General features: G+C 41.9%; 2 protein-coding genes across 2 annotated transcripts; both read left to right on the forward strand.

Annotated features, from left to right (window-relative positions):
* Nucleotides 1–3736: 3736 nt before the first annotated feature.
* On the forward strand, nt 3737–4923 carry selenop2 (selenoprotein P2). The gene is made up of 3 exons (XM_069684772.1): nt 3737–3963; nt 4251–4463; nt 4800–4923. Exons 1-3 carry the CDS (start codon nt 3737–3739, stop codon nt 4921–4923), a joined length of 564 nt encoding a protein of 187 aa, XP_069540873.1.
* Nucleotides 4924–6538: 1615 nt separating this feature from the next.
* elovl8a (ELOVL fatty acid elongase 8a) lies at nt 6539–18083 on the forward strand. Its single transcript, XM_069684773.1, has 8 exons — nt 6539–6712; nt 12534–12600; nt 12709–12896; nt 14399–14479; nt 14719–14775; nt 14875–14989; nt 15105–15232; nt 17913–18083. The coding sequence occupies exons 1-8, from the start codon at nt 6539–6541 to the stop codon at nt 18081–18083; spliced, it is 981 nt and encodes a 326-aa protein (XP_069540874.1).
* The last annotated feature ends 6929 nt before the right edge of the window (nt 18084–25012 follow it).

Below are 25012 nucleotides of genomic sequence, written 5' to 3' on the forward strand. Positions count from 1 at the left end.
TTAATGTTTACAATGTTCAGTGATACCATTCTTACATTTGCTATTTAAAAGTAAACAAAATACAGCTGGAGCTGCAAATTTCATGGCCATCCACCCAATAGTTACTGATGTACCAACCTTATCAGAAGCTGCTTGCATGTAACTAAAGGGACAAATGCAGGATATGTTTTGTTTTGTAAATTGCAGTTTATGTATATTCATAGTTGGAAGCAGTGCAGGGAACCCACAAGTAAGATAAGATAAGATAAGATAGTACTTTATTGATCCCCAGAGGGGAAATTCAGTTGTTGCAACAGCACAGTATGAATAAGGTGCAGTAGTATAGAGGTAAGTAGTAGTATGAAGACATAACAGTATATAGAAAGTGTGTAATTAAAGTCAGACCAATAGAGGGGCACTGAGGAGTGAAGTAATGAGAGTCACTGTCTGTTGGTAGGCGGTTCATCAGGATGACAGTCCTTAGCTTCCACCACTGTTGTACTGTTGGCAGTGGGCACAAAGGAGCATCTGAAGCGCTCAGTTCTGCACCTGGGTGGGATGAGGCGCTGTCTGAATGAGCCGCCCATCTGCCACAGCTCATCATGGAGAGAGTGAGAGGTGTTGTCCAAGATGGTTTTAATTTTGTCCCTCATCCTCCTCTCAGCCACTGACTCTACAGTGTCCAGTTCAAGCCCAACCACAGAGCGGGCCTTCCTCACCAGCTTATTGAGTCTGTTAGTCTCACCAGCCTTGATGCCACCCCACCAGCACACCACAGCAAAGAAAAGTGCGCTGGCCATAACAGACTGGTAGAAGGTCTTCAGGAGCCTGCTGCAAACACTGAAGGACCTCCTCAGGAAGAACAGCCTGCTCTGTTCCTTCCTGAAGAGGGCTTCAGTGTTGTGAGACCAGTCTAGTTTGTTGTTGATTTGGACCCCAAGGTACTTGTATGAGTCCACCCTTTCCACTTCCTCCCCCTGGATGTGTGACAGGGGCAGGGGGCTTCCTGTTCCTCTGATAGTCCACCACCAGCTCCTTGGTCTTGCTGATGTTGAGCTTCAGGTGGTTGCTGTTGCACCATGCGATGAAGCTCTCTATCAGTCCTCTGTACTCCTCCTCCTCGTCATCGGTGATGCATCCAACAATGGAGGAGTCGTCGGAAAACTTTTGGAGGTGGCAGGAACCAGAGTTAAAGTGTGCGGTGTAGAGAGTGAAGAGGAATGGCGCCAGAGCAGTTCCTTGAGGTACGCCGGTGTTGCTTGTCACCACCTCAGAAGCACAGCCATCCACTCTGACATACTGTGGCCGGCCAGTGAGGTAGTCCAGTATCCAGGCTGTGGTGTCAGGTTGCAGTTGCATCGCCAGCAGCTTGTCCCTCAGAAGGCAGGGCTGGAAGGTATTAAAAGCACTAGAGAAGTCAAAGAACATGACTCTCACAGTGTTTCACTGCTTCTCCAGGTGAGAAAGGAACTTGTGGGTCAGGATGATGAGGGCATCCTCCACACCAATGTGCGACTGGTATGCAAACTGCAGTGGGTCCAGAAAAGCAGGTAGCAGTGTCCTCAGGTGCTGAAGAACCAGCCTCTCAAATTCATAACATGTGATGTGAGTGCCACAGGTCTGTAGTCGAGACGTCCTTTCTTTGGTACTGGGATGATGCAGGAGGTCTTCCACAGGTTGGGCACTATCATTAACCTCAAGGAGAGATTGAGGAGGTCCTGAAATACTCCTGCAAGCTGCCCAGCATTACACCTTGAGGACCCTGGGGCTGATGTTGTCTGGCCCACTGGCTTTGTTGGTGTGGAGTCTGGAGAGCTCTCTTTCCACCTGGCTGGAGGTAAGAGTAGGACAGGAGGAGGGGTGCAGGGAAGGGTCAATTGTCCTGTAGGTGTTTGGTAGTAGAGAGCTGGGGGGGTTAGGGGGGGCTGTCCTTTGAAGCTAAAGGTGAGCTGAGAGAGGGGGAGGGGGAGGTAGCCAAGGTCTTGATTGGGGATAAGGTACTACTCCAGCAGAGGTGTGTGAATGGGGGCAGAGATGGTGGGTCTCCTTCAACTCTTGGTGCAGGCTTGCTGCAGCCTGTCAAGTAGGCTAGGTATTAAATATGTAATGTGTTCTGGAAAGATGAATACTTTTTTAAAATATAATTTTTTAAATGTCTATTTTTGATAGACCCCTATAAACCCACTTTCTTCTGATTGGCCAGCTCTCTGAAGCCTGCTGAGGCTTCACTTTGTGACGTCACAAAGTGCATACATACATGTACCTACAGATTTGGTGTAAGTATGGAGACATCCAACATTGTAACATTTTATATATACATCTTAAAATGTGAAACAGCAAAATACCTCCTCTTTAAAGCAAAAGAATTGGAGAAGTTTGTGATCAACTTTTAGTTGGTATACTCAAGTATTTGGTGTTGAGGAGAGTATAGCGAGTTATATCATCAATGAATATCAACAATGGCATTAAAGGGTCCCTGTAAGGCGATAACAGCCACAATCACTGTTATAGGTTTCATGCATTGAATAGGCCAACTGGTATTGAACATATGGCTAACAGCTAACCTTTGTAGCTCTATTAGCATGTATCTCCATATTGACCAAATTTATCAAGTATGTGAATTAAATGTCTAATCATACACACAAAGTATGTTAGCGCACAGATACCATCTCTCTCTCTCTCACTACATATTTCTCACTCTCTCGTTTTCTCCTCTCTCTCTCTCTCTCTCTCTCTCTCTCTCTCTCTCTCTCTCTCTGTTTGATTTGGGGGAAGTGCATCATCAACCCCACAGGCTTTTAAAACAACAGGGGTTTACTGTCTGTTTATGTGGGTCACAGGACAGAGAGAGGACGAAGGTAAGAGCTTCTTTTTCACTCAGATTTGTTTTTATCTCACAACTATAGGTCTTTTATTTTGAAAAGTTAATTGTAAACTATGTTGACCAATTGTTTTGATGTATTTTCTTTTCAGAATGCTTTTTAAATTCGTTTTCTGTGTGTGATTATAGATAATTATTATAAAGGTTTGTAAATGAACTTTCAGACCCTTTATATAATCTAAATTCAGTATGTAGAGACTGTTTAGGGGCCACACTGATTTTATTGCTTCATGTTCGCAAAGCTGGAACTGTAAGGTTGTTTCCCAGACACAGAATAATCATTGAGATCAATTCCATAACTAAACTTTAAGTTATTTTAAATCAACCACCAAAAAAACAACACTCATATCTTCATCTGTGTTGTTTTCACAGTCGGTACATTTTTTGGACGTCACTGAGGCTGTAAATATTTGTCCCAGCCTGTCTTTGTCTTTCTGGCTGCCAGCCTGTGTGTCCCTTTGCCCCCGACATTCTTCTCCTTGTTTACGGCATAATAAACTCTTTTTGCAGATTATCTCCACATGTGATGACAAAGACAATGAGGGTTTGCTCTTTTAATTATTTGGGGATCAGACAGAGCGGAGATTTTATTCTGGGCAGAGACTGAATCTTCTTTTATTCCAAACTGCGTGTGCTGCCCTGCATTGTTGTCTGCAGGCTGCGTTCATGAGTACAGTTATAACAGTGTTACTGTCATAACAGTGTAGATGTTTTGACACAAGATCTAAGGCCTTCATTCTTTTTTTTATATATTTTTTAATCAATTATAATAGATTACATGCAGCACCTGTGGGTCCATGGGTGAAGTATCTTTCGGTCAAAGTGTTTTCTTGCTTTCTCTCTTTCAGGTAGATTCAGTCCAGCCAGGGGGCCACAATGCGCTCTCTATCGTCGCTGAGTCTGTACGCGGCCCTGCCAGCTCTGCTGTGGGCCTCGCATGTCACCCTGATTGTGGAGGGGGACAATGACGCCTCTAGGATCTGCAAACCCGCCCCCCACTGGGCGATCAAGGGGCAGGCACCCATGCCAGAGCTGCTGGGAAATGTGGTCGTGGTGGCGCTGCTGAAGGCTAGCTGACAGTTCTGTCTCACGCAGGCCTCCAAGTAAGAAAGTGATGAGATGAATGGTTTGTTTTGGATAGTTTATTCTAAAATAGTTGCTGGAGATGATATACATTATTTCATTTCTTTGTCATTAAACAACTAAAGTAAAAATGATCACCCTGCCATAATCTGGAATGAGCAGTTTAAACAAAACATGAATGTGTATGGTATTGCCGTCAAGAACAGTGATTTAAATTGAGAGCTGGTGTCTGTGTTAGCTGTGGATTAGCAGTGGGATGATGTTATTAACATCCAGCTTCATCTTTGTCACCACCATCTCTCTGCAGAATCGGAGGCCTGCGTGACAAGCTGAACCGCAGCAACCTGACCGAGGTGTCCTTTATGATCGTAAATGAGCGTGAGGCTCAGTCCAGAGCCATGTACTGGGAGCTGAAGAGAAGAGCGCCCCCTGGTGTCCCTGTGTATCAGCAGGCTCCGCTTCAGAACGACGTGTGGGAGGCTCTGGATGGAGACAAAGATGACTTCCTAGTCTATGATCGGTCAGGCAAAACACCTCCTCAAGACTTGTGGCTCTGATTCATATTATTTGTGCTAGTCCCTACACCCTTAGCTTTCCAGTTTAGAAGTAAATTATGTCATTATTTTCACTTTATTCTGCATATTCTAAACCCCCAATATTTTGAATATAAACTTGACGTCACTCATGCGAAAGATGTTAAAACCAGAACAATGACTGGTTATTTAGATGCATCTTAGAGATAAAAACACAACTTTATTTTTTTATTATGCATCATATTGTGAAATTAATAGAGGAACCAATGAAATTGCAGTTATTCTCATCTACATTTTCATCCTCTGTCTCTTTTTTTCTCCAGGTGTGGTCTGCTCACCTTCCATATCGTGCTGCCTTACAGTTTCCTGCATTACCCCTACATAGAGGCTGCAATCAGAGCCACTTATCAGAAAAACATCTGCAACTGCTCAGTGAGTTATCATTAAACACACGCACACAAAGATGTTTCAGCAAAAAACTAGGGCTTATAAATAGTAACACATTTATTCACAATTGATTTGTAGTACTTTGTATAAATTACTCACCTATTGTTCCCATAAAAAAAAAGGTCATTTTGTATGTAATTTTAATGATATTTTAGATTCTGTTACTTACTACAAAACATAACAAAAATGTACATATGTCCCTCACGCAGGACAGAGAGCACCTACATGCTAGCTAGCTGTTATGGCATTTCTGTCTCTGGCTGTTTCCCAATTCAGGGGCTGCAGCCTTCGAAGGCCGTATTTGACGGCCGATTGCGTCATAGCGCCGCGTCGAAGGCTGTCCCATTTCGAAGGCTCCTTCAGATGCGGCCAACAAATGCGTCCTCCTTTTCCCGGGCCACGAAGGAGCCATCGGGTGCATCCTTCGCAGCCCAACATAGCTCAAGATTCATTGCGCGCCAATTCAAATGAGATGACTCTCTTATAAACTTTTAAATGTAAAAGTTTTTGGTTTAACTCAATCAAATAGCTAACTTTACACATGTTAAAAAAAACGAAAGGGGCTTTGAAACAAATTATGTGTAAAATAATAGGTTTACTTATGTGACGCACTTTCCCATTCACTTGTATGAAAAAATGTGTCCAAACTTTTGACTGGTAGTGTATGCTAGCTAGTTAGCCTGCTAGCTACCTGTTGCTAGGCGTCAGGAGTGGTGACGCAAGGGTAAGGGCGGGAACAGCTGGTGACGCAGGCTATGAATGGCGCATCCTCCGTAGACAGCTTCCTTCGAAGGCTGCAGCCCCTGGATTGGGACAAAGCTTCTGTGTTCAAATGTTACCAAGTCCCTCCCTAGCTTCCTGTTTTCAAAGGAAACACATCATCAGACAGAATCAAAGAGCACTCTGCTCATGGGAACCACTGATTATGATTGATGTAAAACTGGTCAGTCATACTCACAAACCCAAAGAGAACAATCACCAATAACAAGAAGTTGATGTAGCCTCCTGGTTCCAAAAGTGAAGATAATGTAGAATTGCCTTTAACCTGCAGTGTAATTATGGCCAGCAGGGGGCGACTGCACTGGTTGCAAAAACAGTGTGACTGAATACAAATATGAAAATGAGCCTACTTTTCAGCTCAGTGAAGATTTTCCCATCACTAGTCTCCATCTACACAGCATGATTTTCATTGAGTAAATTATGGTCCCATTTAGAGGTAAATGGATGATAAAGCAGGGAATGATAGCACAATCCAATGCATCCAAACACGAGTTCATAAACCACTGGGTCATGATGGCTTCGTCCACCTCTTTTGATTATCCCCCTACTCTGCTCCTCACCTCTTTTCTTTTCACTTTTAAGGTCATTGTTTTGTTTTGTTTTTAACCTGCAAAGTCTGCACTCACCAACCTCAGCCAGAAACACAACTCCAGTTTAATGGCAATGTCCCATCACATCTTTAACAAGTATTTATATCTTTCCCAGGCAAATTATACTTTACCAAGTAACGACAACAGCACCATGAACAGCACCACCACGGATGCTGATGATCAAGAGATAGAAGACGCCCGTCCTGGTGCGACTCATCACCACAGCCATCATCCTCATCAATCTCATGACCACCAAACCCACCATCAGACCAGGAAGCAGGAGCAGTCCCAGCATGAGCCCCAAACAAATGAGAACAAAACTCTTCATCATCACATCCATCATCATCATCATCATCATATTCATCATCACCTCCATCATCATCACCCCCAGCAGCAGTCTGGGAACCACAGTCATGATGGTGGGACGGGCACCGATAATTAGGAGTTCAGTTCAATTCTCAATTTCACACAGCAGTCATTTTCCTCTGGCCTCGCGCTCAGTTTGCTGTTATAATGTCACACTGCTATATGCCACGTATAAATTCAACCACGTGACTGCTTTCTGACTGATTAGCAACTGCAATTCATAGTGAAAGAGTATATTTAAAGCTAAAACAACATATTTGATAACCCATTAGCTAACATGAAAGAACTGCGAACGTTAGCACACAACCAAATCCTAGCTAATATTACTATTAGCTAGCGCCGCGTCGAAGGCTGTCCCAATTCGAAGGCTCCTTCAGATGTGCCAGACAAATGCGTGCTCCTTTTCCCGGGCCACGGAGGATCCATCGGGTGCATCCTTCGTGGCCCAACGTATCCCGAGATTCATTCATCCAATTCATACAAGATGGCGGACTTTACATGGCCCAGGAATAAAATTTTAATTGTAAAAGTTTTTGGTTTCAACTCAATCAAATAGCTAGCGATACATGTTTAAAAAAACAAATGGGCCCTTGACACAAATTATCTTTAAAATAATATGTTGAGTTACGTAACGTTAGTTATGCTAGCTAGTTAGCTAGCTACCTGTTGCTAAGCGACAAGAGCAGCATTTGGTGAAGCAAGGGTAAGGGCGGGAAAAGCTGGTGACGCAATCAGGAAATCCTCCGTAGACCAGACCGTCTCATTTCAGTTTGGCTTTAACGGTCTACAAAGGCTATAAAGGCGCATCCTCCATAGATTGCCTCCTTCGACACAGCTGATATGATAGGAAAGATGTTAATTCCCAGCTAACAGTAAAGATAGCTAGGAACTGGGTGAATGCTAACGCTAGCTGTTGTCTGCTGGTAGCTAATGGGTTTTAAATATGCTTTACATTGAGTACAGTCCTCAAGATTTTCACTCCCCACAGTCCTTTCAGTAACCAGGAAATAGTAAAATTATATTAATGTCATATTCTACATTTGTATGATTTCTAACCACATTAGTACAACAACATAGCAACAGTATAACAGCGTTTGAGCTTCCAGTGTGCAGTCAGAGGAAAATGGCCGCCATTTGTAGTGATTCACTGGTATTTTATTTTCTTCTTACTTTTTTTTGCTCATTAGGATGGCTTTACTTTATATTTTACTTTCTGTGATACATTTGTACTTTAATGGCAGTTCACTGAATGGTTGAATCTGTTGAAGCAGTATTCAGATTGATGCTTCTCTGCTAGCATGTCGACACCTCACTCCTCTGTGCGGATAAAGTCACCTGTCCTGCCCTGTCCTCTCCCATTAATGAAGTCTACAGTGTCAAACCTGCCTGCAGGAGGCTGTCGATGGATGTGTGTGGAGAGACTGGATGGACTGATGGCTTTTGTAACGCAGACGGAGTCAGAGGATGTCATACACGCTGGTGAGAAACCTCAGTCAGAAAACTGTCCAGACATTTCCTTCAGTTCAGTTTCTGCTTTAGTCAGTCCTGCCTGATAAACTGAGCTTCTATATTACTGTACACAACATCTTCAAGAGTTTAACATGCTTTCCTTTAATCATTTGAACGTGTGCAGGCATTTATAGGAAGTACGATAAATAAGATTAGTAGGCTATACTGATGCAAATTAATCACTTTTCTTGTAGTGAAGTATAATTTGCAACATTACTGGATTATTTTACTGTACATTTCTTCATTAATACATTTTTGCACATTTGCTGATTTATAACTTTGTAACTTTACTTTCAATTAATGAACTGAATGTAGAATTAACCTTTAGGATGTTGTTTTCCATTAAAGATAACATGTTTAAAGTGTTTGTTTCAAGCTGTCTTTAAAAACATTAATTTAAGTAGAAATTATTTCAGTGTACTCGTGCAGTTCATGTATTTGTATGTGTTACACCCACTACAGGTAATTAACATATAATCACAATAATATAACATAATATAATAATAAAATAATAACATTATAATCACTATTAATTGACATTATAATAAAAAAGCAATATGGTGTGGAGTTATGGGGGGTTTTGTTACCTTTGTACAGAGCCAGGCTAGCTGTTTCCCCCTTTTTCCAGCCTTCAAGCTAAGCTAAGCTAAGCTAAGCTAAGCTAACAGGCTGTTTGCAGTATTGTTAAAAATAAAGTGAAGGAGGACATTTCTCATGATTTATCTTGACAACTTGTTAAAGCTTGTGTTTAAATAAGGAATTCAGAGGACACATTTACTAACAGAAACACTGGGGGAAAAAGTTGTTTCTAATCACGTGTTCACTTAATAACTCTGATAGCAGGGATTTAGCTGGCAGGTACTTGACCGGATACACTAGAATAAGAAACAGACTGCCATATGTCATCCAGGAGACACACACGCATACACACACAGAGAGAGCAGGTGGATTACCTCAGTGCTGTTTAACACATGGCTGAGATGCGGCACGCTTCAGAGGAGAGCTGAGGAGGAAAAATATAATCAACTACTCTCAGAATGAAGGTAAGGTCACTTTCTCAAAGCTGTCCTGTCTTCACAAAAGAGTATTTAGCATGAAATATATTAGTATAAGTTAATCCTTGCACTTTAACCACGGTTAATACTACTGAAAGTGTATTAATTGTTACGAATTCCCATGCTTCCCTGCATGTACGGTCTCTGAGCACATGATTGAATAAACAGAAAATCATCTTTGTTTGCTGTTAACTGTGCAGATAGCTGAGGTGGATATTGTCTTCATTTGTATGGCTGCTTCTATGCGGCAACGATTCCCAAATATATGCTTCTTGGTTTGAAAATATCTACCCATTTACAACGCTGTAGGTCTTAAAGCTTGTGGATAAACGTGAGCAGGTTGTAGAAGCCTCTCTGTCGGGGATTGTCCTGTAAATCCCAGTGAAGAGGCTACTGCAGAGGCTAAACTACTTAATCCTGCTGCTACTACTGACACAGTAAATAAATAATGCTTTCACTTACAGTCAGTGGTCGGATGTTAAAAATGCTTGTGCAGAAAAATATTTATGAACTATTCCTATTATTAAACTGTCCACACCTGATATTTCTCACTGCACACTGTGGATTAAAGGTATAGAGTGAAGACTTCTGCCTCAAACTGGTGGATAAACTGAGCTCAATTGGTCATGACATGATTTAGCCTGGAATAAGAACAGAGGAAGGTATAATAATGAACTTTTTTAAAAGCACTGAAATGGTGTCAGTGTGTGCAGGCATAAAATGTTAGAGAAATGTCATTTGATCCACAGGGAAGTGTACGGAAGAGGATTAGGGCCACTGGAAAAAAAAAAATTAAGGTTCAATAATTTTTCTTTTTATTCGGAGAAAGAAAGTCAGAATTCTGAGAAAAAGTCAAAGACTTGTTTTTTAATTTATTCTGAGAAATAAAGTCAGAATTCTGAAAAAAAAAAAAATAAATAATAATAATAATAATAAAAAATAAAAATAAAATAAAGAATACAAATTAAAAAATTTTTTTATTGGACCTTAATTTTTTTTTTTTCAGTGGCCCTAATCCTCTTCCGTAGAAGTGAGCCCTAATGAAGCAGATATGAACTTTCTTCTGCAGTCCCCTGCAATTCTCAACCCCCGCCTTAACAAAAAACGTATTTAATATTGTTATGAATATTAGTACTAATTAATTGAACTGTTCAATTACATAATTTGTCATTTTTATCTGCCAAAAATATGTTTCAAAGCTTCTGTCAGGATTTAATTTATTATACAGTATTCAGTAAACATTTCTTATTGCCTAAGATCTGATTTGTTTAATCACTGACATAACTCAATAAACAATCAGATCAATGATGTAGTTTGTATGTATAAGGAGACAATGTTGCTTTAAGTTGGGGCTTAACATTTGCAAGGACGTTTTTTTTTGGTTTTGATATATAGGGGAGTTTTACATCACTTCAATGTTAGACATATTGAAAGGGTTGCTGTGTGATGTTCTTGCAGGGATCTGTCTTTTTTAGTCTGTAAAGTTAGAACATCTCTGTCTGGACCACAACATCTCTGTCACAAACATTTTGACTGCTCTTTTTTGACACTTTTCATGCTTTCCACAAATTGTTTCTCCAACCCTAACTCATTTATGCAATATTCTTATAATTTTTATGATTTTATTTGTAACTGTATCATACAGGGGTTGTGCAATTATATCCTTTTCTCTTTAAATGTAACTTCATTCACGTCATTATGGCTCGAGTATTATCTGCCTTGTTTATGGACTTGCGTTAACACATCTCAAGGGAGCACAATGCACTTTTCCCCTTAGGGTCAATATTTAAATTTAATACAATATTAATTCAAATTCAAAGTTATAGGCTAGTATTAATTTAACATGATTTTATATGTAAGTTCAGATGAGTTTTCACATTGACAGACCAGTACCAAAGAGGCAAACTGAGCTGGTTAAAGGCACAAGAACACTGGTGAGAGATTATACCGACAAAAATTAAATACACGCAAACTCTACATGAAGAGGGAGAAGTGACTGACCTGTTGTGTGCAGACTTCACATCATCATCATCTGCAAACACTAGATGGCAGCACTGTCATATTTGTTTCCACTGTATGAAAACTCTTCACCCCGTCGTCCACATTAGGCTGCCACTCATCCAGAGGATGATTAGTTATTATCCATCGTCTAGAGATACGTTTGGATTAGTGAACATAATCCTTGAATTATAATCCAGATTATCTCTGGGTGGCTAAATCAAATCTGTACTGTTCTTCTTTATGAGACCTTTCAAAGGAGGGAGTCATTTATGAACACTTGAAACACAGTAAACTACATCACAGCTGCTTTGTAAAATAATTTTACTGCTTAAACCTTATTCAGAATACAGTCTTTACAACCCTTTTCTTAAATATCTCTCTTCTTAAACTGTGTATTATTACAGAACAATACAACACATCACTTGATTGTAGCAGAAATGTGTCTTAAACTATACATTTACATAGAACTGTAGACATAGTGTAAAACAGGGGCCTTAAACTCAAATTGGTACTACAAATTTACAAAAATTATTACAAAAAGTACTACAAGAAAGCGCCCTATTTCTGAAAATGTACTTTTTTATTTCCAGTATTTTTTTTCATACTTGTGGTTTGAAAACATTTATAAATATATTTATTTTTAACTGCTAGTGCAAATGTTTTGTCCTTACTTTATTTATCTAAAATAACTTTACGCCTTTGCTTTGTAAATTTTCAATAACCGTAAAAAGTATTTGTATATATGAGAATGTACAAGAGTAAATAATTTGAATAAAAATAAAGAGAAATAAAATGTCAATAAAGCTGCAAATTTATGGTTAAAATTGTACTTGAATGGAGAGACTACTTAAAAATTTGAGCTTTACTGAATTAATTTACTTAATAAATTCCTTGATGTCAGCCTCAAAGATTTGGGCCGTTTCTCTGTTGTATCACGATAATATAGTGTTTCAGTTCTGTTTTACTATACTGCTGTGGCGGCTGTGGCTCAGTGGTCGAGTCGGTCGCTTAATGGGAAGGTTGGGGGTTCAATCCCTGTCTGATACAGTCACATGTTAAAGTGTCCTCGGGCAAGACACTGAACCCTGAATTGCTGCCATCGGTGTGTGAATGTGCATAGATATTGAATGGAGATTGGCTTTTAGACCTTTGCCATCAGTGTGTGAATGGGTGAATGTGACATGTAGTGTAAAAGTGCTTTCAGTGGTCGGGAGACTAGAAAAGCGCTAATTAAGTGCAGTCCATTTACCGTTCTAATTATACTGGTTAGCTAATAAGAGATTGCCTTGCTCATGTGTTTCCGTCTCAGGGTTTCCATGCTCCCACCATGTGGCAGAAATTACAACTATACTACCAACGGGTTCTGAGAAATGGAGGCAAGTCTTAATTTTCACTTTATCTGTGTAATTAATCCTGTGATGTCATTATATATTGTTAGATATTTGTGTCATAAGCATAACTTTACTTTCCTTTTCTCTGTCTAGACAAGCGGACGGACAGTTGGCCACTGGTTTACTCTCCCGTGCCCGTCGCTTGTATCTTTATGTGCTACCTGGTCGTTATCTGGGCGGGGCCAAAGCTGATGGCGAAGAGGCAGCCGATCAATCTTAAACCCGTCCTGATCCTTTACAACTTCGCCATGGTCTGCCTGTCTGCATACATGTTCTACGAGGTACTGATTTACTGATAGTCGGGACTTTTTAAGTGATCTGCATAGATGGGATGCTTGATTGTGTAGCAGCTGAAAAGAGGTTAACATAAAATTACTTATGTCAGGAGTAGGGTTGTGTATGTTTGCATGTCCACAGCCTAAAACATGCAAATTAAAAATAACAACTTGATCCTGAAAACCGCAATCATCCAGGGTGGTGTGAAAGTTTGAGAAGCTGTAAAATAAGGAGCAAAAACAGGTGTTTAAAGATGGACTTTCAAATCTTGACATTCTTTAATCATATTAAACTGTGGGTCAAATTACAATGTGTTCAGTGAAAGGTGTTGCTTACAACCCCCACAGAGAATAATCGCCAACCTCTGCGGCTCACCTTAGCTCTACAGAGAATCTTTCAGCAAATTGTTTAGGTTTGCAACCTGTAACTTTCCTGTCTTGGTTTAGTCGTCCATCTTTTATAGACTTGTTTTCAGCGGAGCAGGCAGCTCTGACAACCAAGTGAAGGCTAGCTGCTCAAGACCAAATTAAAGAGAGAGTTAGCATTAGGCTGGCCAAAACAGAAGAGTCTTTAGAGGTTAAAAAGCTAACTAAGACTGAATATTGAATATAGATATTTGCCAGGTGTAACCCTGTTATTGACCGGCGATCGGTGCATGGTGTACCCCGCCTCTCGCCCAATCACAGCTGGGATAGGCTCCAGCCCCCCTGCGACCCTGAAAAGGATAAGCGGTATAGAAATGGATGAATGGATGAATGGATGGATGTTTACCAGGTGGCTAAAAACTATGTTCCAAGTTAATGTGATCGTTGCTCCATATCTGCTGGATGTAGGAGGCCCTGTGCCCACTGCACACGGTGAGAGAAAAAAACGCTGCACGCAGGTGTTGTTTCTATGACAACAATACGTTTCAGTTAGCACACAGCTAACAACAAGCTTACAACGCGTAGGGTGATACACGAGCAACATTTAGCGCGTGGCTGATCTTCTCGCAGAAATGGGCTTTTCGGTTTCTATATATCAGAAACGGCCAAAACAAGTTGCTCCTCCATGTTTGGTGGTAACCAGGGTAACGAGCGCCCCATCTGATTGGTTGCCTGAAAAAAGCAGCGGTGAAGACACTAAAGCCTTTCTGAAAAGTTCAGAGATTTTCAACTCGATCTTCAAGCGCTCGGAGCGGCCGCATAAAAAATGCTCGGAAAAAAGATGCTGGGTGCAGCGCTTTTTCTCTATGCGTCTGCATGCGGCCGCATACGCTCCTCATTGGGCACAACTGAAAAAAGATGCTGCCACTCAGAAAAATGTGCTATGTGGACACGGGGCCTAAATACACAAGCAAACCTCAAGAGGCCAAAAATGATGCTCCACAGCAGTACGGTCAGACAGATGTTCCTCAGGTGATTTCACTCATTTACAGACGATCTGTCTGTGACTAAATGTGATGAAACATCCCTGTGATGACTCAGAGAAACCAAAGCGGAGATTAAAGCAGTCTGTCTCTTTCCAGTTCACAGCCTCGTCCTGGTTGGCCAGATACAGTCTGCTGTGCCAGCCTGTCGACTACAGTGACAGCCCACTGGCCATGAGGGTAACTCTTCTCGCTGTGCTGTACATCATGAAACATTTTATACATAAAGCTTGTTTAGAATTTGTTTAATGCATCCATACACACAGGGTTTGATAGACTAAACCTTGATTGCAGAGATATTCTGAAAAAGCACCTCACAAAATGTCCTTGTGAATCCTGGAGCTAATGAGCCACAGATTTATGAAATGTTACTTAATCTTTAAGGCAGACTAAAACACATTTTTCACCCTGTTGAACAGATGGCGAGAGTGTGCTGGTGGTTCTACTTCTCCAAAGTTATAGAGCTCAGTGACACCGTGAGTATGGAGGGAGTGGTTCTACATCAAACCACAACTATAGTGATCTTATAGTGATCTTTATGTATGCCTGCCTCTGTGTGTGTCTGTGTGGTTCAGATATTCTTCATCCTGAGGAAGAAGAACAGCCAGCTGACCTTCCTCCACGTCTACCATCACGCCACCATGATCTTCAACTGGTGGGCCGGGGTTAAATATGTGGCTGGTGGCCAGTGTGAGTTCACGCCAACGCACGGGCCTTGTCTCACAAAAATGTAGTATAAACTGTTAACAAAACCAGATAACATTATTAAATGTGATACTCAAACTGTGTGTGCGTGTGTCCACAGCTTTCCTGATTGGTCAGATCAACTCCCTGGTCCATGTAGTGATGTATCTGTACTACGGCCTGGCTGCTCTCGGACCGGGAATGTTGAAATACCTCTGGTGGAAACGCTACCTCACCTCGCTGCAGCTGGTCAGTATCTGTGTGTGTGTTTGTGATGGTGTGTGAAGTGTGTGTGCACTGTTCCTCCTTTTGATATTTTTGGATGCTTGTATACCAATAACTGTAGATGTATGTAGATAGACAACATGTCTTCATCTCCTCTCTGAATAAAGCTAGAAAGCACCCAGAAGCAGGCGCTGCCGTCTTTCCCATTTGGAGCCCGAGTCTGTGCAGTAGAGATCGGCTGGGGAAGCTGCAGTATTGATGTCCCGCCCCTTCCGCTACCAAAAACCCATGTTTACTTTACTGGATGTTTGGAAAGTACTACCCCCTGAGCAGGAACTTTTCAGGGGGTAAGTCAACTACCCTGGAACTAAATTTAGACCCTGGTTCCTGCTGTCGAAAAGCACCTAATGACTGTAGTGAGTAGCGAGTCATAACATAGAGAGACTTTCTCTCAGCACACCCAGCTCTGACTAACATGAAGTCTTCCTGCTTGTTTAGCAAAGAAAGACTCTAATTCATCTGCTTGCATAAAGACAGCCAACTCTTTGGCTCCAAAGAAAAAGTCCAATGTCCAAAAAACCTTCCAATATGCAACTTGTTCGCGCCCACGAGGCCACCTGCTCCGTTCGTCATTGTTCTGACTGTTGGAGTAACTAGTCGGCTTAGCAGCGCCGATGCTCCTCAGCTAACTACTGGACCATCTGTTTGCTACGTATAGCGCTGATGAAGAGACAAAGCATCCTGTAGGTTTCTTTCTTTCTATATGGCTGCAGCATAAATAGGTCAGTGTGGTGACTGACTCTCATTATGTAACAATAATCGTGCTGACCTCAGAGCTGACCCCCCGAGCCTTTATTAACAGTTGGCTTCACAATTTGAACTGAAGCTGAAATAGATGAGTTAATTGAGGAGATTGGAGTTTGTCTTGGTGAGTATGAGCGGGTCTCTTTTGTGTGTTTGAGAGGTAATTATTATATTATATTCAAAGGGGAGGTGTCTCAGTGTGTGTGTGTGTGTGTGTGTGTGTGTGCGTGTGTGTGTGGAGTGCGATGAATAGATGTGTAATGTCCATTATATCCATTCACTGACATAATCACTGCTTGGTCCCCGAATACTTTGACTCTATGAAGTCTGTGGATGTAATTCAGTCTAAATGTTATCACAGAAACACTTTTCAGTACCAACCTGTATTTTTACTAAACTAAGATCTTGTGTCTCTGTCTGGTGTGGCGTTAGCTGCTAATGCTAGCTTTACATGTGAAAAAGCAACTGAATCATTCTTTCATGAATTAGTGCTCTAGTTATCTTTATTTACAGATTAGAGAGGTTTTTATCATGTAATAGTGAGTATTATGTATTCTGGTTTCCGTTTTTCGTATGTTTGTAGTAGTAGTGTTGGAGTAGTATTGACCAATCAGGTAGCAGCAGTCAGCTTGTATTTAGGAAAAGCAGTCCAAAGGGTTTCCTCAAACGTAATCCATCCTGGCTCCCATCAGCGTGATCTGATGATGATTTATCTTCTTATTAATCTCTATAAGCAGACATCTGCATGCTAACAGCTAACAGTCTGTTCTAGATCCAAAATGTAACTTGAGATGAATTCCCTCGACGCTGTGTCACGAAAGCTTTTCAGCGTTCAGATTTCCTGACTTCCTCGAATGCATCAGCTCGACCTTCGTTCAACAAACAAGCATTTTAAAAGTTTTCTTCTCCTCTTGAGGACAGACCTGACAAAGCTTGAATTTTTACTTTTTACAAATCTGCATCATGATGTTCTGTCCGTTTTGGCTCTTGTTTGTGGTGTTCTCATTACGTGTTTGTCCTGCAATCTAGCACAAGGCCACAGATCTTTTGCTATTTGATTTCTGTCACCTGTGATTTGTCACCTAGATGTCTGCAATCGAATACATTGAATACAATAATACATAATAATACAAACAGTAAATAAGTGTCATAGTTTAATCAAATGAAGAACATTATCTAACAAACAAAATCTACATTTTTCATGAGGCAGAGGTTGTTGTCTTGATGTTTTAGTTTATTTAAAGGTGTCCAGAGTGTAGCAGTCAGTTTGTGTGTGTGTGAGTGTGAGTGTGAGTGTGAGTGTGAGAGAGAGAGAGAGAGAGAGAGAGAGAGAGAGAGAGAGAGAGAGAGAGAGAGAGAGAGAGAGAGGAGAGAAAGAGAGAGAGAGAGAGAAATGTATATGTGAGTATAAGATTCAGATGATCAATTTAATTATGGCCATAAAATCAACAACCCCCAGCTGCCCCTGGGCCCCCCTACAAGGTGTGAGGTTAGCCCCAGATGTTTTTAAGTCCTAAAAAAGCCCCTGGCCTCGAGTTGGCCTCTGTGCGCCTCACGTTTAAGGAAACGCTCCGAGTGCCTCAAGTTGAAAAAACATCAACTCAAAGCAGAAAAGCGCACAACGTCATTGGCGTTTTTTCTGATTGTCCAATCGGATGATCAGGCCCTCAGCCCTTAGGTATAGGCATGTCTTATGTCATGTCTAGTGTAGTTGCCAGGTTTGTCTGTGTACACCTGTCTCAATGGCCAGATTCAGGTGTTTTATCTATCATCTGTCTCAGTTCGTGGTCACTCAAGTCAAGTGCTCAGATCATCCACTACTTGGTGTTGTCTCACTCCCTCTCACATTTCTCCTGTCTGTCTGCTTGTCTGTCTGTCTCTCTTTCCGTCTCCCTCCCAGCTCCAGTTTTTCATCGTAACCATCCACACCACCTACAACCTGTTTGCTGACTGCGACTTCCCCGACTCCATGAACGTGGTGGTGTTGGCCTACTCGCTCAGCCTCATCGCTCTCTTCAGCAACTTCTACTACCACAGCTACCTCGCCCAGAGGAAGAGCAAGACGACATGATGAGGAGATGGACTATGTACATGGAGAGGGAGGAAAGAGCTGACATGAAAGGATTTGGAGACAGGAAGGCAGTACAGAAACGACAAAGGAGCGATGACAGAGGGGATATAAAAAGCAGCGTCTGCATGTTTGTCATGTAAATTTCCTCTTGTTAATTATGTTATGGTAATTACAGCTTGATTTTATATACAAAATACATGTAAATATAAATAAAGGCTATACAATCACAGTTTAAAACAGAGAAATTCAACATATTTGTAATAAAATTAAACATTTTTCACCAGTAAATATGATATTTTGTGCCTTCAATGTGCACATTTTCTACACTCATTCATCCCGTCGGGTCATTCGTGCGGCACAAAGCCCCCAAAAAACCACTCAACACACATTAACCCTTGTTTCATCAGCCCCCTCCCCCAGCGGCTAATAGATGAGACCCTCTAATCACTATTGAGTCGCTTTATTCTTCTCTGTCCCTCATTGGCTGACAGGAGCAGCCAATCAAATGATGGCTTCCATTAGCTCTGTAGCTACCCTGCTTTACATCAGGGTCCCCCTCCCCAGTCTATAACATTTAATCCATCTCACCAACTGGGAACCCCCGGCCCACTGCACAAACCCCCCAGCCCCATCTGTCATGATGTTTCAGTATAATTGCCTCTCAGCTGCTCCCTCTAGTGGACAGAAATAAAAGAGCTATCAGAGGAGTAACTGTATTACTCACGCCTGCTTCCCTTGCGTCATATTTCCCTGCCATCAACACTTATTTCCATTCTGTTCACTATCTGTTTCTCTACTTTTATCTCCAGCAGCGCTTTAGTTTGGACTGTCCTCTGCTCCGCGCTCAACAGGGGGCAAAGAAGCACTTTGAAGTGAATAAATCAAAGCTCCATAGGCAACTATACTCAGGCCAGTCATTTTAATACCCATCAGCACAATGTGGAAACTCTACAAAGTTCAGACAATCACAACTTTACATGTGAGTTTGTTCAAAGCAACAGGAAACATGTTACAAAGAAAACAGAGGCCAAACTCGTCTTGTGAAATAGGTACAAAAACCTTTTTCACACGGGACATTTTAACATGTTACAACAGGAAACACACAGCACTAACTAAGAACATAGCTGATGACTGCGTGTCATTCACACAGCGGCCATTTTTCTCTGACGTCATGCTCAGGGTGGGAATCTAAAATACTGTTAGGCATTCTGTCTCCTCTCATTGTACAACAGTGATACCCCCTGGGCAGGTGCTGCCATTTTGCCCATTTGTGTCTCGCCCTCTGATTAGTTAGTTACTTTATGTTCTTCCCTCATGTTTCTTGTCTTGTGCTTCCCGTTTTATTTTGATACTCATCCCTGTCTCTTGTTCCAGGTCCGTTGACTTCCTGCCCTTCTGTGTTTCCCACTCCCTTGATTACCCTAATGTGCTCCACCTGTGTCTCGTTGTCCACACTCTCCAAGTGTATATAAGCTGTGTCCCAATCCATTGAAGGCCGTATTTGAAGGCCCATTGCGTCACAGAAGTGCATTGAAGGCTGTCCCAATTCGAAGGCTCCTTCAAATGTGTCCTCCGTTTCCCAGGCCGCGAAGGATCCCTCGGGTGCATCCTTTGCAGCCCAACGTATCCCGAGATTCATTGCGCGCCAATTCAACGAAATGTTGGACTTTTACGCGGCCGAGGAATACACTTCAAAACAGGGGTGACTAACCCTGCTCCAGGAGGGCCACCTTCCTGCATGTTTTTCTCCGCACTCTAACACACCTGATTTGAATGATCTGCTCGTTATCAACCAGCTGAAGCGTCTCAGGGGATTGGTGACGAGCGAAACATTGGAATCAGGTAGGGTGAAGACTTTTAGAAACTCTGTTTCCACGGAGACGTGTAGACAGGGTAATCGGCGTATTTGGCTCGTGACGTCGGGCTGTGCTGTTCAGGCTACTATGTTGAGGAGCAAAGGCGCCGGGATAGATTTTTTCAGACTTTTGACTGGCCTTGATTCTTCTTCTTCTTCTTTGCATGACCTGGTTATATTGCCGCTTGTTGGTGTGGCATTCTTATGACAGCGTTTTCATTTGGACGGGGATTTTTTATAACCGTGCTTATGTGGACGGGTTTTTTATTGGGAACAAAGGAACAAAAACTCTGTTTTCAATCATACCTGTGTACGTATAGACAGGGCCTTTAACAGGATAGTTCAGGTGGTTTGACGTTCATATTGATACACAGTCTATTACCTGTAGTAGACAGCAGTCAGCAGTTTGGAAAAACTAGCTGGAGTACCGACACAGAAGCTAAGTTATGTACCGTTGTGGACGGGGTTTGGACCAAAACATTCTTAAGCAACTTCAAAAAAAACGGGTCACCTTAAAAAACGATTAAGCGTACGTTATATTTCATAATATTTTAACTGTGTTACCTTTCTGTCAGACAGAAAGCCCTATGTTTTTAACAGTAGCTACAATGGTTCTGTTTTACTGAGCATGCAACACCTTCTATCAGGTCAGAAAATACATTTATGATAGATGACAAAATGACGGTGTACAGTGTATAAGAGGAATCATTGTTTTTCTAAAGGGTACCTTGAAACAGACACTAAACACATGCTACCTTGTGCATTTGAATGAGACGTACAAGGGAGGCGTAGCAAAGCGTTGTCCTTCTAACCAAGCAACGTAAAAAATATTGCATAACTTTTCTAACACGTGAGAATACAATGAACCAGATAAGCCAAATAAGCTCTTAACAGAAAATGGAGTCATATCAGAAGCATGTTGTGAGCGAGTCAGGAAGCCATCTTGTGTGAATCATTAGAACCGCTGATGTCTTTGTATCTTGGTGTTTGATGTTAAAGGAACATGAGACTGTATCAAAGCCGCCCGGCCTCCTGCTGAGCAGGTTCAACATTAGAGCAGCAGCATGAAGTCAAACCCCCTCCGATCTCCAATCAGCGCATTCAAACGTCGCAGAAGCTTTATTGAAAAGTACAACAGAGATTCCTCCCATTCATCTCTCAGAGAAATATCGCTCACACAGACATATGTACAGTCATTTCAAGACAGCGGGACCAGAGGAATAAAGTCCACGGGTGGTCTTTGGCTGTGTTCTGTTGGACCCCAGCACAGCGTAAAAACACAGCCCCCTCAGTGCTTTGAATATGGCCGCTGTGGTGTAGACTGCATACAGAGAGGGATACGGCAAAAGAACACAGGATCGTCCGGGAAAAGTTAAACCAACCTGTTTCTGCAATGTCTAATGCTCTTTGGCAAGGTCCTACGCTGCCCAATCAAATATATGTAAGAGTACCTTTTCCAGCTAGCAGGGAACGTTCCCATAACATTGGCTAACGTTACCGACAAGTTCTAATTACGTTTGAAAGAAAACATTTTAATCTAATATTCAAAGAACGTTTTAAGGATGTTTATTATTTCAAATAAAGTTCTTGTAACGTCAGACAAAATGTTTTAACTGCAACATTCTGAGGATCTTTTCAGGATGTTATGGAGGCCTGGGATGTCAGAACGCCTCTAATAAAACATTTGCTCAGTGTTACATAAAAACAAAGGTGGAACATGCTTACTGCAACGTTCTGAGGATCTTTTCAGGATGCTGATGAACTATCAGAATGTGATTCATAAAACGTTCCTGAAATGTGATTTGAACATTCTCACTGCAACTCTCTGAAGATGTTTTCAGAGAACGTTCTCCTGCTATTAAAAGGAACATTCAGGGAACCGAATAAAATCTTCCCGCTCAAAACATTACCAGAACATCGCATGTTACAATCTCAGAACATACGATTTCTTGCTGGGTTGCCCCCTCAAATGCCCAGTTTGAGTAGCAGTGAAGACTTGTCAGGTGTCAGATGTCCATGGTTGCAACTGTCTTGGTATTGTCTGTGTGTTTTGCTGTAGTTGTTCTGAATCGGGTCTTTCTCAAGTGGATGTAAACCACCGTGACATCACCCGCTGGTGACTAGAATACTTTTTTGAAGCGTCAAGTTTTTTGCCAACGCCATCTTGGTTTTTTGGAACTAGATGTCATGTCTTTCCTGATTGACAGATTGCCATTGTTGCAACCTGTCAATCACAGGTAGCCACACCTTAAATTATGCTCTCCTTTATCTTCTATTTTACTCTAAATTGGACAATACTCATACTCAATACTCAAAATCATCAGGTTAGATAGAAGAAGAGTTGAGTCCACAGAAAGACTGCAGGTTTAAGGCACTTCTGCATTGGTCTCACTTTTGAAATCAAGAAGCTTTTTTCGTTTGTATAAACAAGGTCCCAGCTATGCATCCAATTCATGCCCATGTGAATGCACATATGTGGCGTTTATTCCACAGACTGCATAAAATATGGACGCACCTTGACGTCACCCATTTGTTTCTTGACTGTGAAAATGAAGCCAGAATATGGCCACTGCCATGTTAGTTTACTGGAGCCTTAGGTGACCAAATTTGCATGAGAGGATGGTGCTGCAGAAAAGGGAGTGGTTCTCATCACTACGGTCCGCTGTCATCTCTCCGGGGAAAAGCCAACAACTCCTGACTCCTATTTACTGTCCGACCATTAAATAAATGTTTGATAAACACTGAACAAGCAGCTACAGCGAGCACAGTATACCTGCTACTTAGTGATAAAAATATATCAGTACAATCATACAAGCATTTTACTCACCACAAAGCTGGAGCTCAGACTTCTTGCACGGCCGGAAAGTGCCGTGAATCCCACCTTGGGAGACCTTTTTGATTATTTGTCCAAACTTTGAATGAAAAAATCCCCAAAAGTCTCCAACAACACAAACAGATGAAGTTAAGCTCAGTGACTGTGTGTCTGTGTTGACGTCTTGCAGACAGCCAGTGGGATCCACCTGTCAATCACGTGACCCAACCTATAATTTAAGGCTTAATATAATTAAAATGGATGTGTTTTAAAATAATTTACCCCCCGTACGGTTATCTTAAACAATAAAATTAGCATGTTTTTTGTACCAGGCTGTAAACATGTTTATTTCTCTAGTAAAAATTGGCATCTTCCCATCTGCCGTAATGTTATTTCTTGGTTTCTGGAGCCTCAAGTGGCCACTCGAGGAACTGCAGTTTTTTGCACTTCCGCATTGGCGTCAAATACAGCACATTAGCACAGATTAAAGAAAAAGATTAAAACAATGCAGGTTTTTCTGTATTCCAAAAAAACGTGCTTTTCTTTTGTTTAATGAGGAAAAAATGAGGTTACACACATTTGTCAGGCCTCAAGGAAACACACACTCCTCTTTAGTGAGGAAAACAGAATCAAAAGCTAACGATGTTACAAGAAAGCTCCACAGGGTCTGAATTTATTACTACAGATCTGAATACTTTCTTTACTGGCAGATGAGACGCTCTTCTGAAGGCTGTGTGATGTCTGACACTTGGCTGACATCACACAGTAAGCATTTTCAGAGTGTGTGTGTGTGTATGTGTGTGTGTGTGTGTGTCTCACCCTATCCCCCGCACTAAAATAACACAGAACACACTTGTGTAGCATTATAAGCCATATTTTACTGCTGGCAAGTGCTTAATCTGCTCTCCATCTCAACACAAGTGTGACACACACGCGCACACACACACACACACACACACACATACACACACACACACACAGCTGATTGCCAGCAGCCCATTTAAAGAGTGATGTCCCTCGGCCTCGCTGCAGGCAGCGCTCCAGGTTGATTACTGCTGAGTGCCGTGCAGCTCAGGCGTGACTGACTTTCTGGCACACAGTCGCTTTGATCAAGTTGCGATTTTGCAACCAGATGACGGGTTTCATCTCGAGTGTAAAGACAGTTACGGAGCCTTTCAGACGATGCCAAGCTAGGGACAGGTATCACCTTAGCATTAGCGCTTTTCAATTATATATGTAGCAGCTGAATAATTTCGATCGGCATGCTTGTTAATTAAAATACGTAGAATTCCACAGTCAATACATCCATCCATTAGCCTTTAAAAGGGCTGTAGTATGAACGTGCTCAAATCTGTGTTTCCTGAATGACTCTGCGTGCGTCTCCTTAGTGACGGTGTCAGACGGTGTTTGGGCTGCGGTCAGCTCGAGGCAGACTGTAATTAATAATCAGGTTAGAGGGAGAGGAGACTGAAGCGCTCTCAGAGCTACCGCTGCTAACTTCCTAGCTAATCAGAGGGACAGAGAGACACACATGACACGCATAAACACACACACAAGCATAATTGTTGATAGTGAGAGAGGTTTGGCCATAAGAGGCTGATAAGTGTGCTTGAAGGTGAGCCACTGGGTTGTTTCATACAATGAGGGTTAACAAGAGGCTGCAGCAATCTCAGCGTGATGGGAGCACACTCGACGGCAGGCGAGCTCGTGTTAATCAGCCAACCAACTAGCTAGTAGCTGCCTGTCAAGTGTGTGCGTAATTAAGCATGGAACTCAGAGGAGTCGCACACAGACTCTTGGAGAAGAGACTCTTTTTACAATTTGAGTATTAATCACATTTGTTAGTCACGTTGTCGTCACTTGTGTCTGTGCGCGTCTTTGTCTCCAACAAGAGAGGCCCCATCTGTTGGTGACATTGTCCCCATTTATGGACAATAGGATGAACCCGATGCCACCTGTATCTGTGTTATCACAGTTATATGGGGGATGTGCCATTGAGCCTGACAGGCAGAGACTTTGATTTATGGCTTTCATTGTTTGTTGTCGGTCAGACGAGGTTTGTTTGGGATGGACTCTCTCCCGCTGGGTATTACTCGATTTCATTCATATTTGCATGAACCTGATTGTGTTCATTTGCCCCATTAGCTTTAATGAATTTCTGGTGCAGCTGTCACTTTGTAGCTAGTGTCCTGGCTTCAGGGATGAACGCTGACGTCCATGGGTCAACCACTGAAATAAAAAACACAGAGTGCAAAGCTTCAC

This window comes from Semicossyphus pulcher, unplaced genomic scaffold (genome assembly GCF_022749685.1).
Source record: "Semicossyphus pulcher isolate SPU_LCO1_2020_fin unplaced genomic scaffold, fSemPul1.0.p SCAF_7, whole genome shotgun sequence".
NCBI lineage: Eukaryota > Metazoa > Chordata > Actinopteri > Labriformes > Labridae > Semicossyphus > Semicossyphus pulcher.

Bases quoted from the DNA above. Each gene is read 5' to 3' on its own strand.
- elovl8a (XM_069684773.1), top strand. From the start codon at position 6,539: ATGACCACCAAACCCACCATCAGACCAGGAAGCAGGAGCAGTCCCAGC. The intron at 12,601-12,708 runs GCAAGTCTTAAT...TTCTCTGTCTAG, and splicing joins ACGGGTTCTGAGAAATGGAG to ACAAGCGGACGGACAGTTGG. The intron at 14,776-14,874 runs GTGAGTATGGAG...TGTGTGGTTCAG, and splicing joins TTATAGAGCTCAGTGACACC to ATATTCTTCATCCTGAGGAA.